This window comes from Gasterosteus aculeatus, chromosome 17 (genome assembly GCF_964276395.1).
Source record: "Gasterosteus aculeatus chromosome 17, fGasAcu3.hap1.1, whole genome shotgun sequence".
Classification (NCBI taxonomy): domain Eukaryota; kingdom Metazoa; phylum Chordata; class Actinopteri; order Perciformes; family Gasterosteidae; genus Gasterosteus; species Gasterosteus aculeatus.
In genome coordinates this window covers 19,661,159-19,678,568 of record NC_135705.1, presented here as the reverse complement: position 1 = coordinate 19,678,568, position 17,410 = coordinate 19,661,159, and the positions used below count along the sequence as shown (strand labels likewise).

The 17,410-nt window shown below is 46.6% G+C and overlaps 2 protein-coding genes across 16 annotated transcripts; one reads left to right on the top strand and one right to left on the bottom strand.

Moving 5' to 3' along the window:
- Positions 1–598: 598 nt before the first annotated feature.
- sypl2a (synaptophysin-like 2a) lies at positions 599–8,949 on the bottom strand. Its single transcript, XM_040203179.2, has 6 exons — positions 8,570–8,949; positions 8,229–8,303; positions 4,524–4,642; positions 3,503–3,701; positions 2,752–2,928; positions 599–1,963 (listed from the first exon to the last, which is right to left on the bottom strand). The coding sequence occupies exons 1-6, from the start codon at positions 8,582–8,584 to the stop codon at positions 1,838–1,840; spliced, it is 711 nt and encodes a 236-aa protein (XP_040059113.2). The 5' UTR covers positions 8,585–8,949; the 3' UTR covers positions 599–1,837.
- zc3h11a (zinc finger CCCH-type containing 11A) lies at positions 8,176–17,313 on the top strand. 15 transcript variants are annotated; one of them, XM_078092312.1, is made up of 17 exons: positions 8,176–8,321; positions 9,702–10,004; positions 11,589–11,659; positions 12,095–12,160; positions 12,256–12,375; positions 12,570–12,693; positions 12,786–12,965; positions 13,053–13,118; positions 13,207–13,380; positions 13,659–13,736; positions 13,814–13,912; positions 14,096–14,158; positions 14,274–14,735; positions 14,849–15,490; positions 15,574–15,731; positions 15,824–16,017; positions 16,208–17,313. In XM_078092312.1, exons 2-17 carry the CDS (start codon positions 9,719–9,721, stop codon positions 16,404–16,406), a joined length of 2,982 nt encoding a protein of 993 aa, XP_077948438.1. In that variant the 5' UTR covers positions 8,176–8,321; positions 9,702–9,718; the 3' UTR covers positions 16,407–17,313. The 15 variants fall into 15 exon arrangements, with proteins under 15 accessions (XP_077948438.1, XP_077948437.1, XP_077948436.1 ...); XM_078092311.1 differs by having other exon boundaries at positions 14,846–15,490; XM_078092310.1 differs by having other exon boundaries at positions 12,038–12,160.
- The last annotated feature ends 97 nt before the right edge of the window (positions 17,314–17,410 follow it).

Genomic DNA, 17,410 nt, shown 5'->3' with positions numbered 1-17,410 from the left:
AACGGGGGGACTGGTTGGAGGATTGAAAGTCAACAGTAACTCAAAGAGCTCGTTACAACCGAGGAACGCACAACACGTGGAACCCTGAAGGAGACCACAGGGGGGGCACTCCGGTCAGCCAACAACAGGAAACTGAGTCACACAGGTCACCAAAAACGGACAATAGAACAATGAAAAAACGCTGCCTGGTCTGAGGAGTCTCGATTTTAGTTCTGACATTCAGGTGGTCGGGTCAGAATGTGGCGGAAACAACACGTCAGTCCGCTGGTGGTTTGCTGTGAGCGCAACACGGACATTTTCTTTTATTTGCTCCGGTTTTAACTGCATGTCAAACACCGTATGGGTATACATATGTATGCAGATGTTTTCATTCATGAAGCTATTTTGCAAAGGGATTAAGAAAGAAGACGGGTGTCTAATTTTACATAAACATTCCACATTACATTTCTAAAATATTAAGCATCTTAAAAAGGTTTCTGAAATCAAACCTTAAAGTGTTCGCTCTAAGTGCAACGCAGTAGTGAATGTGCTGATAAGAGTTGCATTCTAATGGGTGAATATACGAAGGTCACAAAAAGGAGTCAGAAATACAGCAAGATTAAGTCAATCTTTGGTTAATTCAACTATTTATCATCACACAATTCAGCATGAGGCTACTTAGTGATACAACACATTTAACAGAAAACCTGACATTACAAAAAAAAGAATAATCAGGTAGAAGCTGCACACTGAAACGTTTCCATTGAGAAATAAACCGAAACCCAACATTAGTTTATAAAAGATGCAGCGGACCAATTAGTGTAGATAAAAAAAATACATGTTACCTTGTATATAAATAAGGTCACTGTCAGTCACCTTTCAGTCAAACCAGAATAAGACGTGGGGTCAACATTTGCATCGAACCGGATCTAAACGTGATCTGGTGTCTGAAGCAGAAACGTGGGAACCGGCCTGCTTCTGGAACAGGCTGAACATAAACGCTGGCATAGACAAGCTTCACCCCAAATGACCGTTTGGGAAGAAAAGTCTGCTTTCTCTGATATGGAGTCCAGTATATTGTAGTGTTTGTCCTTTTTAATTAGTGTTTTAAAACCAAAGATTGTAGAAATAAACGCCCATAGGGTCACTTAGTATGTGTGAGTGTCAGTAGATTAGAACCCAAATGGGGAAATCCTGTGGTGGTTAATTGACCAGTTAGATGACCCGGTGCTTTGGCGGAAGAGCTCAAGAAAGGAAAGAAAAAAGGCCTTAGATTAAAAAGCACAGATCTTATAGAGAAAAAAAAGAGCATTCAATACATCTATTGAGACTGAATTGACAGAAATGTTTAGTTACAGTACTTGGGATCTGAACCGCACCACCTGAGCTTACAGAACGCCAGGAGGACCCCTGCTGAGAACCCCTGGTGTGCATCTGGTGCCAACTAAAGATTTGGACTGCATTCGATTTTATTCACGGTGCGGGTTGTTTGCACTTAAATTGTGGAAATCATTTGGCTTGGAAATCGCCCCCTAGCTGAAGACCAGCAGAGACTTTCTGTTCTTACATCACAGCTTCCTCATTAAGGGGCTAATGAGGGAGCACATGCACTGCACGCCTGCTGTCAGCAATGATAGATTCAGGAGAAGAATAACAGAGAATTTAGGATTGCCGGTCATCAGCGGGGACCGAGTTAATGTGAGCTAAATACCTGGAGCTGTGTTGGGAGGTACAGATTAAAGACAATAGGCTTCAATTTGTTTCAGGTTTTGCAGGTTAACGTCATAGACCAGTGTTGGGCACAGAGCGGTTCTTGCTGTGGGCAGAGGGCAAAGCTTGAGGACCCTAAGTGATGTGTTTAGGGCCCCGGGGCCCCTCCTTCCTCCATGGTGGCCGGTGGGTTGGGGTCCTTGTGAAAAGGAGTCTCCTTGAAAATGAACCAGCAGTTACTGGCCCACAGTATCAAGTTCAAAAAACCAAAGATCTGTAGGAAAAGAGGTGAGATGATAAGTATCCTCATAAGTTGTATCCTCATTGTGATACGAGCCTGGATATGGTCTCTGATTTGAAATATGAAATGAAATCCCTTTCTCCTTATTCATGATGGTTATGATTTCAAAGAGGTCCTCTGCCTACATTAGCATAGCTGCTGCTGGTTGCACTAGAAAACAAACTGACGTTTTAATACTGGCCTTCAAATTGAACTCTTACAGTGTCAGAACATGTAGCCGCTAAGACAAATACACACGATTACTCCATTTACTCCAACTGAACACTGCTGTGGGCCGATGGCATCGATGGAAGGGAACGCAGGTTTGGACGTGGCAGTGCCTCTACTCAGACGATACGAACGTCCCGGCAGCCACGCGTATACACCACAGCGGTTCTATAATAACATAATACTCCCTCAAGGGAGTCTGGGTTTTTATCGGTTTTCCTTTTCGACCGGTCCGTTTGCAACGGCTACTAATTCAACTTTTCAAAAAGGCTGACACACCGCCACGGTTCAATGAAGGTAAATGAAATAAAGTGGCGTCCGTTAAAATGACCGCGTCAAAGTCCTTGTGCTTCACCTACTTCTTGTAAGGTTGAATGTTTGTGATAAACTGAAGGACGAAGTGTTGCTTTATGTGCTGCCGTTGAATGTTCTAGACATGTTGCGTGTCCAGACTAAATCCAGGAGCATGTTTTCTAAAACACAGTTTCCTGTATGGTAGGAACATGGCCATTGGGATCATTTTGTAGCAGCTTCCCTACTTTCCCGGGACTTACCACAGAGGCGTTGAGGCGGCCCATGGATGGGAACTCGCCCGGCTCACAGTTGTCACACAATGGCATTTTAGCCAGTTCTTCTGGGTTCGTGGCCCATTTGACATCAGTCAGGCCTTTGCCCCAGGCTGAGGAGGACACGAGCCACAGGAAGGAAAAGGCAGCGGTCACCACCAGGTCCTGGTAGCAGAACACAGCAAACACACGCATTCATATCACATTTAATACTCAAAAAGTACCTGCAACTTCCCGTTTTATCTCCTAGATGAGATGAGTACGCCCTCTATTCTAGAGCTAAAAGCAACGGATACTTATATTATGCTGATATTACTCCCAAAGGAACACTTTAAATGATTTGGAAATTTGGTCTCTCACTCGTAGCTCTGTTGATGGAGATACAGAGCAGGAGGGCCGATAATGCTGCAGGATGCGCCAACTACTCCAATAACAGAACATTTCAAAATGATAAATGAATACATGAAACACTGGTAGTTGATCGCTAATCAGGGCTTTTGCGGTTAGTTTTCTCACAGAAAAGGCTCACGTTAACAATGAGGAAGGATGTTGTAAATGCTCAGACCCAGAAAGACTCATTTAGGATCATTTACAAACGTGTACATTTACACCCGTCCACGCAATTCTGTTTTCAAGACTCTCGGACCTCACGCGGAAGGATTGAATGGCCGCGGTGTGAAAGTACTGTGTGCGTGAACTGGGTCGGTGGGTGTGACAGCTGCTCAGTCAGAGAACTCACTACGATGGGGCCGCGGGCGCTCTGGCGGTAGACGTGCTGGTAGCCCAGGTAGAGGATCAGCGTGGCGGTGCAATAGAGGAACCCGAACACGCCGACGCACACAAAGAACTCCGCCGAGGAGGAGAAGTCCCCCTGCAGGAAGGTGTTGTTGCCCTGGCTGCCGTTACAGGACTCTATGTGATACGGGTTAGCTGGCAACCTGCAGGGAGGTGGAGAGAGGGCAGAAGGAGCTTTCAGCGGACGATCTGACGACGCTTTGTTGCGCTCTTGTTGAGGGACTTCAGAGAAAACAAGCCCTCACCTGGGTTACTCTTCTATCCGAGGAAGGCATGAAGAGAGAACATGAAAGGGTTAAGCCAGAGTGCGTACCCCCCCCCCTCCCGCCTGGCCTTTCACCATGACAATTTGTTAAGTAAGAGGGATCCTTGTCTAGTTACATTAATCTCACAGCAATACATAACTAAAACTGAAAATATGAGCAATAGTAAGAGTTATATGCTAATGCCTTAGTTAGAAAACCCAAGTCATTTGTTGCTTTAATATTGTACAGTCAGACCAGACTCACTTCTATCATGAGTGTTCAAATTCATCATATTCAAAGAAGGTCTTTGTTGTCATGGACCAGTTTGTTGTTATGTTATGATGTATTTGTTGGACCTTGATTTATTTGCCATAAATTGATGCGTTTCTATTTGAGAGATATTGTTATTGTGATATTGATGCTGCTGAAAGGCCCCTTTCTTTTTGAAAGGATCTCACCAGCTGCATTTAAACTGTTGTCAGAGGACTTCCGCAATCATGTGATGACAAGAATACACAGAAATAACATTGCAAAATATCGAGTGTGTATCAGCTATGGAGAGAAGTCGGCCTCCAGAGGGAGACTCAGAGGAGAGAACAAGTGGAATAACACTTCTTTCCACCAGGTGATTGCACAGTAGTTTGATAACTGAAAGAGGACGTATTTGTGCTGCAACTTTAGGAAACAATCTGCTTGGAGCGCTCTCTTCCCTGACAGTACCTGAACGGGTAGCCAAATGTAGGCTCGATTGTCTTATCTTCGCCTCCTAGACATTTGACTATGAATTGGGTAGTCCCGTGGTAACCTCCAGTGGTGGCAAAGGCAAAGATGGTGAAGACCTGTAGAGGCAGACAAAGGGTAAGAGGTTTGAAACATTCGTCTCAAGCTGTCAAGCTTTCAAAATGATCTGTGTTGGTGTTGTGTTCAAAATGAAGAAATGCCGGACGGACAAAGGACATCGCGGATCGAAAAGATATAATCAAAATAATTGAATAAGAGAGAGGGTGTTGGGGTAACAATGGTTGCCTACGGGTATTTATACAGTTCAGTAGAGGTGAAAGTTAGTGTCCACACCTCTAGGAGAGGTCTGCTCGTGAGTTCAATGTAACTCACATTTTGAATGTCTCTCAGTCACTATCAGTTGTGGTGCTATAAAGTATTATATGCATGCATTCCAGTTGATTACATTAAATACAATCACAGCTGTACATTGGTATTATTCTATTGATTAGTTTCAAAATTACAGTGGTTTTACAATAATTTATAAACCGGGTCATCAGTTGCTGCATAACATTTATATAGAATGGGACAAAGCCAACAGGCCCGACGTGAGCAGCCTGCAGTGGAGGACCACACACACACACACACACACACACACACACACACACACACACACACACACACACACACACACACACACACACACACACACACAGCTTCACGCCCACTGAGGACTTTCAGAAAAGGGTTTCATCTTTCATCTAAGCCCTGATTGGACCAGCCAGGCCAATCTGACAGCACCCCAAATAAACCCAGCAGGGGGGGTGGGGAAGTTCCCGGTCCGGAGTCCAGTATTCCAGCCAACCTCCCACCCAAGCATTCCGTAACTAGCTCTCCCGGTCAGGGAGCGGCAGGACGATACGAGAGAGCAGCAGCCAGTCACGAGGCTCTGACATTGTAGAACGGCTGCTTGGGATTCATATTGACACACGTCTTACTTGATGCCTTTGTTTATGCTGTGTAACCTATTTCCAAGAAAATAATGAGTGATAAACACACAATTTAAAGTGGTGCATTTGCCCATTCATGTGGGTTGAAGTTGGTGGTAACAACATAAGGCTAAAGGGACACTGAAACACTGTTACTGGCCAATGTTAGCATTGGCCACAAGACTCAATTGACAGAAATTTCATTTTCGTTCAGTTCCATGTGGGAAAATGGTTGAGGTACAGTAGACTCCACTGCACAACCAATAATGACGTTTTTGTCTATATGTCTAAAAGGGGTTTTCCTGCTGCTCTTCTCCACAGGTTGATTTATTGTTATTGTATACAGTTTGTAGTCCCATTTTGCTACAGAAGAAAATGCACATAAAAACTAACGAAACATTGGAAGATGGAGGATACCGTTTAACAGCCAGAAGAAAGAAGCTTTTGTTTGCTGGTGCAGCAACTAATACTCCTGTATCTCTTGCCAGATGGCTGCAGAGGGAACAGGTCGTCTCTGGGTGGGTGTTGTCTTTTAATATCTTTTGCATTCTTTGCAGGCAGGCACCTCTTCTCACCAATATTGCTGAGGTTAGACATAGATGGTTAGCAGTGCTGTCTGTGAGGCTTTAATCATACATACTGTAGAGCTCATGAAGGTTTGTAATGTGTCCAGTCGTGGTTTCTATGGCTCCTCTGTAAAAGTTCACAAGGGGAATTTAGCCTTTTAGTTTTCTCAGGAAATACTTGCTCCACCTGAGCTCCATTGATGTGGACACGGTTGTGCCTCTTTGCCTCCTTTTTTCTAGAATCAACTATCAGCTCCTTGGTTTTTGTTCTTTGGGAATCACTCGGAAGGTTTGATTTCCTCTCCCTCTCGATGTTGCGCGTCATCAGGCCGACCAGGGGAGTGTCGCGCCTAAAGGGATAACCCTACTGATCGGTAACACCAATCACAACCCCACTTGGAATAATCCAACTATCACCTTAAATGAGACAAGGATCCTCAAATTTAAAAAGCAGAGCCACCAAACTTCCCACTATGTTTTAACAACAACAACAACAGTATCAGCCCTATTCATTAAAAACTATAAACCGCAATCAGAACAGAGAAGTCCTTTTTTTCTTATGGCGTTTGGTTTTACTAAGGCTACGTGTATCAAACAAGACTAAACAAAATAGGCAGCACTAATAGTTGTATTGATAAGTATTAATCAGGCTGATTAAACAATTATAAAACATCGTCTTTATCCGCCAAAACGTGGATGCTATTTTGGACCAGTAGAGAACAAGTACAAGTACGCTAAGCATGACATTGGTGCTTAGCCAGCAATTGGAAAGTCCAGCATTCTGTGTCACACATTCAGACCTCGTGCAAACCAACAGCAGTCCTCTCCAAATGCAAGTAAAAACAAAAATCAAATGCAGTTCCTGCATCAAGTTTCCCGTGTTCAACTTTATTTGTATTTGCACGGCAAATACCTAAGCAAGGACAAAATAAGGAAAGTTACTTAGTAAATTATTCGGCTAAATTGATCCTTTTATGGATGGTGAGATTGTACTTGTTTTTCAATGCACCGGTGTAGTTAATTACATTAATGAGGTCCTTTACTGTTATTAATTAAACATGTGCTTCTCCTGCTGTATCAAGTCAAAAATGTCCATTGAAAAAGCAATTTTGGTTGTCGACTTGCATTAACCACACGGAGCGACTTTCTGCTCATTGCGTTGGTTGGGATGGGTTTTACTTTAACATTATGATCACCCGCTTTGTAAAACAACAGTGTGCACTCACTTGAAGTTACACATACAGATAAAGTGCTTTTTATAATGATTCTAAACGTATTTATATATTATCTTTCCTATAACCTGACTTATCATGAAAAAAGAAAACCTGTAAAAAGTAAAGATATAATACACTTTGACTGGTTAGACACGTAATGTATTAAATATATATCTTTTGACTCGCCCCCGTGGAGGGAAACCCTCCCGCGCAGCAGCAGATAAGACGCTGCTCCACGAACACGCCTTAAACACACACACGGCCTGCTGTAACACAGCGGTCTGCATCAGGCACAAATACACGGCACTACGAGTGCTAGCGGTCACATCCGAGAGGGCTGTTTTTTTTATAAATGAAGTATGAAGAGCATTCAAATGATTCATTACAGGGCCCGTCTCACAGAGTAGTGATATGAAGACATGTGTATCCAAGCTATGCGATTCTCAACAGCTGCTGTTGCACTAGAGCTGGTTCACACCTCGCCTTCCACTTTTGAACTACTTCAAAATTCATGCTTGCTTGGGAATATACAAAGACGTCACAATAACTGGGCATTTCCTGGTCATGGTCTCCAGTTTGTTCCAGTCAGTAGCTGTTCCTCATAAAGTGCACTGGGGAGAGAGGTTGGGTCAACATTGGAAACACTTTGCATTGTAAATCCACAAGCTGTTGAATGTTTGAACCAGGTCAAAGTCCAAGACTGCAAAGACACCAGAGGAACAAAGCAGAAACAGAGGAGCCTGGTCCCCTCGTTGAGCACGTTTTACACTTGAATCCTTGCACCAGAACATCTGGTGAACCCACCGAGCTGACCGTCTCGTGCCTGGTAACGTTACCTGGGACCAGCGCAGTGGCCTCCCGGGAGTGACGTTTGGATACGCTCACTGAACACACGAGGCACGTTCAAACACTTTAACAATGCTTTACTCCGCTTACCCATTCCAAGACACGGATAAAGCCGAGAGGTTCCTTCAACGGGCCCAGGTCCAGAGAAAATCCAGACGTCAACTTCTGAGGAGGACAGTCGAGGTGTGTGAAATTAAGTAACTTAACGTCACAATGACAAGTGTAGTGTTATAATTGCACGTTAGTTTGCCAGTTACTAGTAAGCGTTCACATTACGACTCAACCAGCTAGCTAGCTAGCTATTGCTGGCGGTTGGTCAACTGACTGGACTAACGGCTAACTGGCCCTGCCCTTGTTAGCCGACTGCTGCTAGCGACATGCTAACGCTAACTCACGTCAACCTGCTATTCAGCCGACGTGGACGCACCTACCTGAACAGTGTCCATTGAGGCGTGCAACGACCGACGCTAGCGTTACAAGGAAGTGTGTGTTTCGCTCCAGAAGTTGTCCGTTTTGTTGTAGAGCGAAATTAGAGATACGTAGTTCGCATTTGAACGGTAGTAAGCGATACAAAGGCTGCTGGGTATCAGCAGAGTAACGAGCAGCCAGGCGACCGATAGGACGAGTGTCAAACTCTGAGCAACGGAGCAGCTGTCAAACTGAACCTCTTCCGGTCACCACCTTTCAAAATAAGGCCATTCAACTAAAGTCGTCGATCTTGCATTTCAGCTACAGAATACGTAAATAAATAAGACGGGTATGTGGATAGTGCGGTGGAATGAAGCACATCTCGAATCAAAGAAATAAAGACAAGTATATATGAAATCAATTTTCAAGACGGTATGTGGGACTGGCGTTTTATGTAACGTTAAAACTTTTATTGAATGTATTATAAATATATGTATTTATATAAATATATGTATATATTCTTATATATTCTATATATATTTACTCCATCGTGGGTGGAATAAACAATGAGGTCATCACCATCACTCAACGCAGTGAAGGTAGCACAATGATTTTTAAAATCTTACATTGAACACAGAACACTGGCGATCATGGCATATATTATATTGTTCCAGTAATATGTACTATATTTTGTACACTTCGTAGTTGGTTCACTTATACTAAAAACTAAGCCATTGCCATCATAATTGTGTGAAAAGTTGTGCACAGCATAGGAGTACAGGAAAGGTCACAGCTGAGTCGTATTGGGTCAGTTTACAAGGACATAACAACCATACAGCAAAAGGTGCAATCGAGCCATGCTGGGAGCTTTGTTTGGATGGCTACGGAGAAAGGAATTAGGTATATTGGATAGGAAGTATTCTCAGCTTGGGTTTTGCCAGCGATTCATCCATGGTCACTGCTACAGCCTGAAATCGATGATAAAAGAAAGGATAAGAAACAGCCACACTGGTCTTAATAGTTCCCCCTGTGTTATTAGAAAACACAATAATGCAAAGTGTGACTTCTGTCAGTCAGCGAGAGAAAATAAAAAAAAGAAAAGTGAACAAAGATAATTCATTTTTATTTTCTTTTTCATGTTTGGCCACACTTCAGATCAGTGGGTGACAGTAATGCACCTGAAAGCTGTTTGCCACCGACATAAGAAGAAGAAGAAGAAGAAGAAGAAGAAGAAGAAGAAGAAGAAGAAGAAGAAGAAGAAGAAGAAGAAGAAATTGCCCAAAATAACCACATTTCCGTTGGACCCGAACGCAGCATTGTGGGCGGGGCACCCAGAGGTGCCCTCCTACTCTTTCCCCGCTGCCGCCATTTTACCGTGTCTCTGCGGCAGTCAGCGTATCGGGACGGGATCTTTCCTACATTACACAACTTTTGAATATTTTGTTTCAACCGAACCTGGTAATTAACAGCGTATATGTTGTGACCACAGTATCTGCAGTCGTTACACTGTCGTGATTAAACGGGACGCGGAGTCCTCCGGCTAGCAGCATTCAGTTAGCTCGTCTTAGCTAACGTTGACTCAACAACAAGGCGGTGTACTTAACGTTAGGCCTCTGCTATGTGGCGTTAGCGTGCCCTAAAATTAACCTAAACTCGTATGAGCACAGTACACCAAGGGTTAGCCAGGTTGGCAATACATTTTGACTCACGCTATTGATTGTGTAGATAACGTCCATCTATTCAATCCAGCCAACGATATCTTCATATATTTTCTCATCTCCATTCGGTAACGTTAGTGTCTTTCCGACGCTGCGGGGAATCGTTCGTAACGTTAGTTGGTTCCAGCTAACGTTAGCTTTGGGCTACTTTTTTGATTACTGAACAGTAAGTATATTTTTTTCTTGGGTTCTAAGCTGTCAACATACATAACGTACCTTGAAACCAACCCCGAAGGCCTGTCACGTGTGTTATTTGGTGGCTCTAGTAGACGTTCGCGTTCTTCGCCTGTGACGTCACTTTAACACTTAGTGGCTGCTGAAGAAGTGTGTTTTTGTAACGTTGCTTATGAAGTAGCTTTATTATCTTTTTGTGTTTCCTTATTTATTTATTTAATATATTTATTTCAGTGGAAGTGCTATTTTGTGTGTAGAGTGTACTTTTCCCTATTCCTTAAGATGGAAGTGATGCTTGAGGCTGATCATTGGTGTCAAACTGAGGCCTCCGTGTTCAGCAAAGATGAACAACCCAGGTCGAGACTGCCCAAATTCATGAAGGCAATTGCTCCCAATTCTGGATTAGATACTTAAAATACATACCCATGGCTAAATAGACTAGAACCAGTAAGTCTGTCCACTGGCCCTGTTAGACCTGATTTCTGGATCTCCCATCAATGTGATTGATGGCCTACTTCTTTCGCACTGTACCGTCGTGTGTAAAGGTCCAACTGTCTTTCTATGTGTGTGTTCTGCTGTCTGTCTCTCAATAACGCCTTTTCAGTTCCCTGGGGAGTGTTTCTGATTGATTTTGTAGGTTTAAAACCCTCCACATGGCCCTTTGTGGGATCCCTGGATGCGGATAGCTCGCCCCTCACAGTACAGTGGCAGAAGATTTTTATTTTTTCTTCTTCTCGGCTTTGGGTGAAAATCGCTTGAATATCCTGCCCATATTTTTCTACTGCCATCACCCAAATGTTACCAGGTGTACAAAATATCACCAACAAGTCCAAGAAGAAGCGGGGGATGATTTTTCCACCCACCCTCCACCCCCTTTTTGCCACATCGGTTTGAGAATTTTTTGGATCCGTTTTTGGTGCTTTTCTTGCCCCCTATGCCCCACGATTTCTTTCATTAGTCTCACCAATTAATAAAAAATAATAAAAAATAAAAAAAATCTCCAGCGGACTCTTGCATTCACCATCAGTAATGCTTAGCAGTCTGGTGGAGATACAGATGTCTGAGAGAAGGGATGTCGTAGGAAGACAAGTGTCTCTGGGCGATCCATCCCCCCATTTCCTCTTATCTCACGGATCGAGTGTTCCTTCAGGACTCATTACCACCACGAAGTCACCTACCAGCAGTGTGCTCAAGAGGGAGACCGCTTCTAAGCCACCTCAGGTAAATGTGGCCCAGTAGTAAGAACGCAATCAGCACTGGCTCGGTTCCTATCTTGTTGTGTGGAGGACCCTCTATGTAAGACCCCAAAAGATCGGAATTACTTGGAATCTAATTCAAAGATTAAAATCCTAGCTGCTAAAAACGTTCCCCAGTCTTCATAGTTGGCAGATGGTCCATTTTATTAGAATACACATCCTTTGACCTCCTCGTTGTCAGTTTGTTCAACCAGAACAACATATGTGACAAAGGTTGTGTGTATTTTGTATGAAAGCAGCAGTAATTGCATGTAGTCTTCTAGGGGTCAGTTTAGCGTGTGCACACGTGGCCGCAGTGCAGAAAAGCTTCGGTTTGTGACGCGTTTCTGTGTTTCCCCTTCAGAGAACCAGCTGCTTGGTTAAAGGTTCTAACCTGATCTCCTCTCCGCTCAACACGCAGACCAGCATTACTATGACCAACCATGGAGACGACTGCTACTTCTTTTACTATTCCAATTGCACCAAAGTAGGCCATGATTTGAGCCCGACGCTCGTGTATTCACACACGTTGTAGCCAGTCGTACCTTCGAGCGGCGTCTTACTGTGTCCTTCACTTTGCAGGGAGACACCTGCCCGTTCAGACACTGCGAGGCGGCTATGGGAAGCGAGATCGTCTGCAACCTCTGGCAGGAGGGGCGCTGCTTCCGTACCGTCTGCAAGTTTCGCCACATGGAGATCACGGTATGCACGGATTCAAATATAAGGTCTAAACTCAAGTTCAGAAACACGGTCTTGACTGGTAATTAGTGAAGGGTACATAATATCTCCATGCGATTAGCAATTTGTGTTAACAAGCAATTGAACATGAGGTCGTCGTGGCGCAGGGGTAAAGAGGGCAATGCATTGACATGTTTGTTTATCTCTTTCGTCAACAGAAAAACAGGAAGGAGATCTGCTGTTACTGGGAGAACCAGCCTGCCGGCTGCCAGAAGCCTCACTGCGCTTTCTTCCACGAACGGCCGCGCTGCATCGATGGCACCTTTGTCCCCCCGGATAAAAGTGAGGAGACTTTTCTGCAGCAACACACGCAGTTCAAATGTACTCTTTTTATATTAAAGCCCACGTGTAAACAATCAATGTCATTCCGTCAGGTCTAAACAAGACTGAGGAGCAGCCGCACGAGGAACCGCCCCCCGCGCCCGCTGCCTCTCTGACCGCCGCGGCCAATCCACAGCTCCGAGGCGTCAAGACAGAAACCCAGGAGCCGGTGCCGAGCCCCACCCACCCGCCCGTGGTGATTAATCCAGCGGACGATGACGAGGACGAAGATGGTGAGCTGGATTTGAAAATCCCCCCCAAATGCAGAGACCGACGTACTCCTTGCAGTCTTTCCCGCTAACTCGTCTTTATGTTTCCAGACCAGTTCTCAGAGGAGGGAGAGGACGGAAAAGTTGGCTTTTCTCCTCGGAAACCACCCAAATCAGGTGGGACAGTCACAGAGTAACGCCGGGGGGGGATTTGTGATCCAGCTGGCGCGATTGTGTTTGTGATGGGCGCGTTGTGTCTCTGCAGGTGACTCGCTGAGCTTCGGCGTGAGCACCCTGGAGGAGATCCGGCTGAGGAAGGCCCTGAAAGCCAGCATGAAGAGGGCGGGATACCCCATGCAGAGTCCTGACCCCCAAGCCAACGGAGAGAAGGAAAACATCCAGTCATTGTTTGGAGCCACCCTCTACCAGGCGGAAGACGGTAATGCAAGCAAAGCCCCCAGCTCTGCTCTACTCGTAATGGGGGTCTTCCTGAAGATGAATCCAGATAACCTTCATGCACTTCAATGGTGCTCATGGTTTCTTTACGCAGCACCTGACGTGGCTCCGTGTCGCAGACGTTTGCTTTGTATATCCCCCTCATGATAACTGTAGAATATTGTTTTTGTTTGTTTACTAAGTCAGATGAACTTGTAGGACACTAACCGCTACTTTTCATCCTAAATAATACTGTAATCGGGTTTTCCTGTTTTACCGTAGGACCGTTCGTGTGTGAGGAAACTGCTCGACCGAGAGGCAGTTTGGCTGAAAGACTTGGAAGGAAGATGCCCAACAATGGTACATTTTCACCTGTTTGGCGTGTTTGTGCCACTGCTCGTAATAACTGCACAGCTCACAGATTGTGCTCCCTGTAGATGTGAAATTCGGAGGAGTCGTGCCACTAAGAAGGGGTCTGTCTGGGCGTCTGGGCCGGCTTATGGACGAGGAAGAGCCCTTCCTGCCCCCCCAGAAAGGTGAGCGTCGGGACACGACAGCACTTTCTACCGAGAGGTTCTTGGTGATTTAGTTTTTTAAATGATGTTTCCCTTTTCTCTCTGACCTTTTTATAAGAACCAGTTGGTTGTTTCGGTTGTAGCCTTTTCAGGTTACAGCCTATAGTTAAAAAGTCTTGACTGCAAAATGCGCCATTCTTTCAGCTTTGAAGCCCATTAAGGACCGACTCGGCTTGGCTGGCTCTGCTCCCACTTCTACTCAACCAGGTATGAACGAGTTTCATTTCCAGTGTTTCCTCTTGGTTAACCGCTTTATTTTTGGCTGCAGGGTGAAAAGTTCCCTACACATGTTGACTAAAACATATCCTACCGTTGTTCACAGCCGACACCGACAGGAAGCCAAAAAAGGCTCCTGAGCAGATTCGCATCAAAACCTTGGAGGAGATCAGACAGGAGAAAGCAGCGAGGTCTCCGTCCCAGAGCCCTTCAGCCGCGGCCGCAGAAAGCAGCCGATCCAAAGCCGCCGCGGGCGTCAAGCAAGCCGCCGCCTCCGGAGACGACTCCGTCAACCACACCAAGAGCTTCTCGGAGGGCCTTTGTGCCAAGAAGAAGAGGCAGGAGGGACAGGATCCCAAGTCTAAGAAGCGCCAGGGAGAGCCTGACACGACGCAGGGTGCAAACGTGGGCCAGCTCAGAGTGAAGACTCTGGAGGAGATCCGCAGGGAGAAGGCAGCCAAGGTCCAGGCTCAGCAGAACCTGGAGGGTGAAAACCAGAAGAGCTCCGATAGCGAGGAGAGCCCCGCAAAGAAGACTCACCTGCTGCACGTCAAACTCAATTCCCCAAGTAAGATCATCCTTCATCACACTCGCGTTGACACGCGTGTGTCAGATTGAATAACGTTCCGAATTGAGATGCCGTGTTTTTGAGCCTCTGCCACCTTGTGTTGCATTCAGCAGGCAACGTCGCAACGCAGAAGAGTTCTGAAGTGACGGAGAAGCGGGTGAAAACTCCTCCCGCTGCCCCGGAGGTAACGCGCGCCGCCGTTCCTAGTGCCGCCCCCAGGAACAACGTCAAGGTCAAGACCTTTGAGGAGATCATGTTGGAGAAACGCCTCCGCAAGCAGGAAATGCAGGACCGGGCCACAGACCGTGGAGAGGCAGAACCTGCTGAGAAGCCCAGCGACGAAGGAACCGCCAGGCGGAAGGCTCCCGCTAAAGTCCGTCTGACGAGCCCGGGCTCCTCATCGCCTTCCTCCACCGCCGACGGCTCCTTTTCCACCCAGAAGGTCCCCGTTGGCAAACCCGTCTCCCTCCGACCCAAAGCTGCTTCCTCTCTAAGCAGCGCCACCCGCGGTGCCCGAGCCGCTGCCGTCAAAGCTGCTCCCTCGGTGCCCGCGAAGCAGGTCTCCCCTCCACCGGCCGAGTCGGACTCGCGGAGCCCCGGCCGCTCCAGGGAGGTCCCCGACAAGAACACGAGGAGCTCTACGGCGCCGTCACCAGCCACGCCTCCCCGGGGCCCCGCTGCAGAGGGACGCACTCCTGATAAGACGCTGAACCGTAACCAGAAGACATCCCCAGAGCACGGCGCCGAGGCCAAAGGTGTTGCACCTTTTACTGTCATGCTCGGCCACGTTTGTGGCAGAGCACCATGTTCATCACTCAAACTGTGCCTCCCTTTTCAGTGAGGCCCAAGCTCAACGTGAAGCCTTCCGTGGTGAAGCCCGCGGTGCAGGTGAAGCCCGGGCAGAAGAGGAGGGGAGCAGCGCGCTCCGCTGTCGCTGCGGTCAAACCTCTGAGCAGCACCTCCACGCAGCAGGAGCCCGCGTGCCGAGGCAGAGCGGTACGACCTGCTTACTCCGACAGAATCGTTGTCATGTAATCGCAAATGCGCAGAAAGATCTAAACCTCTGGCGACCTCTCTTCCTTTGTCAGGAGTTCCCGTCCGCCTCAGCAGAGTCTCAGCTGAGCGCTGCTGTTCCTCGGAGTCCCAGCACCCCCGTGGACTCGGGCTCCGGCTGCAGCCCCCCGAGGGAGGACCTACAGACCGTCCCCGTCTTCAAACGGAGTCGGAGCCAGGACGCCGTAGTTGCTGCTAGTGCCAGCGAGGCCTCCACCGTCCCCCAAAGGTAGCGAGCCGTGTGAAGTCCTGATCGAGATCTATTAAGCAAAGAGATCCGTTGTTTACCGCCGTCACGAGGCGACCTTCTTACTCACAAAGGTGTATTTTTACAGTTCTACGGTGCAGTTGACTGTGGTTGTGATGATTCCCCCCCCCCCTCCCCCCCCAAATGAATAACACTGCTCTCTGTATCTCAGCCCGGTCCCGAAGACGCCCACTCAGGCCAAGTCCCGCAGACTGAGCCTAGCGGCGCCGCGCACCGCCTCCACCTCGGCCATGGATGACTTCGAGGAGCTCATCAACGAGTTCACCGAGGACCACCTGGAGGGAGACGTGGACCCCGGCATTGAAGAGGACGACCTGCTGCAGGAACTGTCCGAGATGATTGACAGTTGAGGGTTCCACCTGGTGGTGGGCGGCAAGTGAACCCCCGCATGGAAACGTTTGAAGAAGAGGAAACAAAAAGGTCTTTTAAGCTTTCGTTGAAGCTAGTTTTTACTTTGCCTTTCAGGTTATATTCTCTCCTTTTTCATTTCCTGCCCAGCCTGACGGTTCTTCGTCGGTTCATCATGATGTTCATTTACACTGTCAGACCTTTCGGGTCAGGAGGGAAAGTGGGAAAGAAGCTTTGTTGCTGGGAGATGATGAGAGCGTCGTCACTTTAGCAGGAGTCCTCGTGCGTCGTTGTAGAGAGAAGTCCTATCCGTGTACTGTGTATGCAAAGAGAGCCGAAACAATGATTTATACTGATGATCATGATGAATGTTTTTGTTTTTCTATATCGGTGACGGTTGCCCAGCTAGTTCCCACATTATGAGTTTTAATGTAATAATGAGCCAGTTTCTCTGACGTTCACACCTCATCTTCCTGTCTGGATGGTTCCATCCTCCGGGTGAATGCGGCTGACTGATGTCAGAGCAGCTTCTGTGCTTTACTGTTTTTAGAACGTGTATTTTAGTTTTTAACCAGTTCTCTGGGTCAGTGGGTCCTTTTGAAACAACTAGCGGAGGATAAGTTTGTGTGTGTGTGTGTGTGTGTGCGTCCTCTCTGGGCTTTGTTAACAAACACCTCAGGTACCTTTCCTAGTGTGATTTACAAACACTGAATTCAACAACGCCATCTTTAGTTCTCTCTTGTGTCTCCATTGGTTTCTAAATGTGATCCGAGAAAAGATCTACTCATTGTTTGGACTTCACACGTGTTGGCGGTGTCCTGACCTCTATTCCTACGCTTACTGTTCAAAGTCACTTGTACATATTACTGTGTAATAAAAAGTGCTTTTAATGACTAGCTGGATCAAGAATTGACTGCTGATTTGAGTTATTTTTCAGCCAGTGCTTAGTTTCAGGCAGGAGTTCACGTCACATGGTGAGAAATGTAGAACTGGTGACTCAAACAAA

Excerpts from the sequence above, each read along its gene's own strand:
- sypl2a (XM_040203179.2), bottom strand. Across the intron at positions 2,929-3,502 it reads GCGCCCGCGGCCCCATCGTA|GACCTGGTGGTGACCGCTGC; the intron begins GTGAGTTCTCTG and ends TTCTGCTACCAG. Across the intron at positions 1,964-2,751 it reads GCCGCCTCAACGCCTCTGTG|ATCTTTGGTTTTTTGAACTT; the intron begins GTAAGTCCCGGG and ends CTTTTCCTACAG.
- zc3h11a (XM_078092309.1), top strand. The coding sequence starts at position 9,719 with ATGCACCTGAAAGCTGTTTGCCACCGACATAAGAAGAAGAAGAAGAAG. Across the intron at positions 10,005-11,588 it reads TTTTGTTTCAACCGAACCTG|GACTCATTACCACCACGAAG; the intron begins GTAATTAACAGC and ends GTGTTCCTTCAG. Across the intron at positions 13,381-13,658 it reads CCTCTACCAGGCGGAAGACG|GACCGTTCGTGTGTGAGGAA; the intron begins GTAATGCAAGCA and ends GTTTTACCGTAG.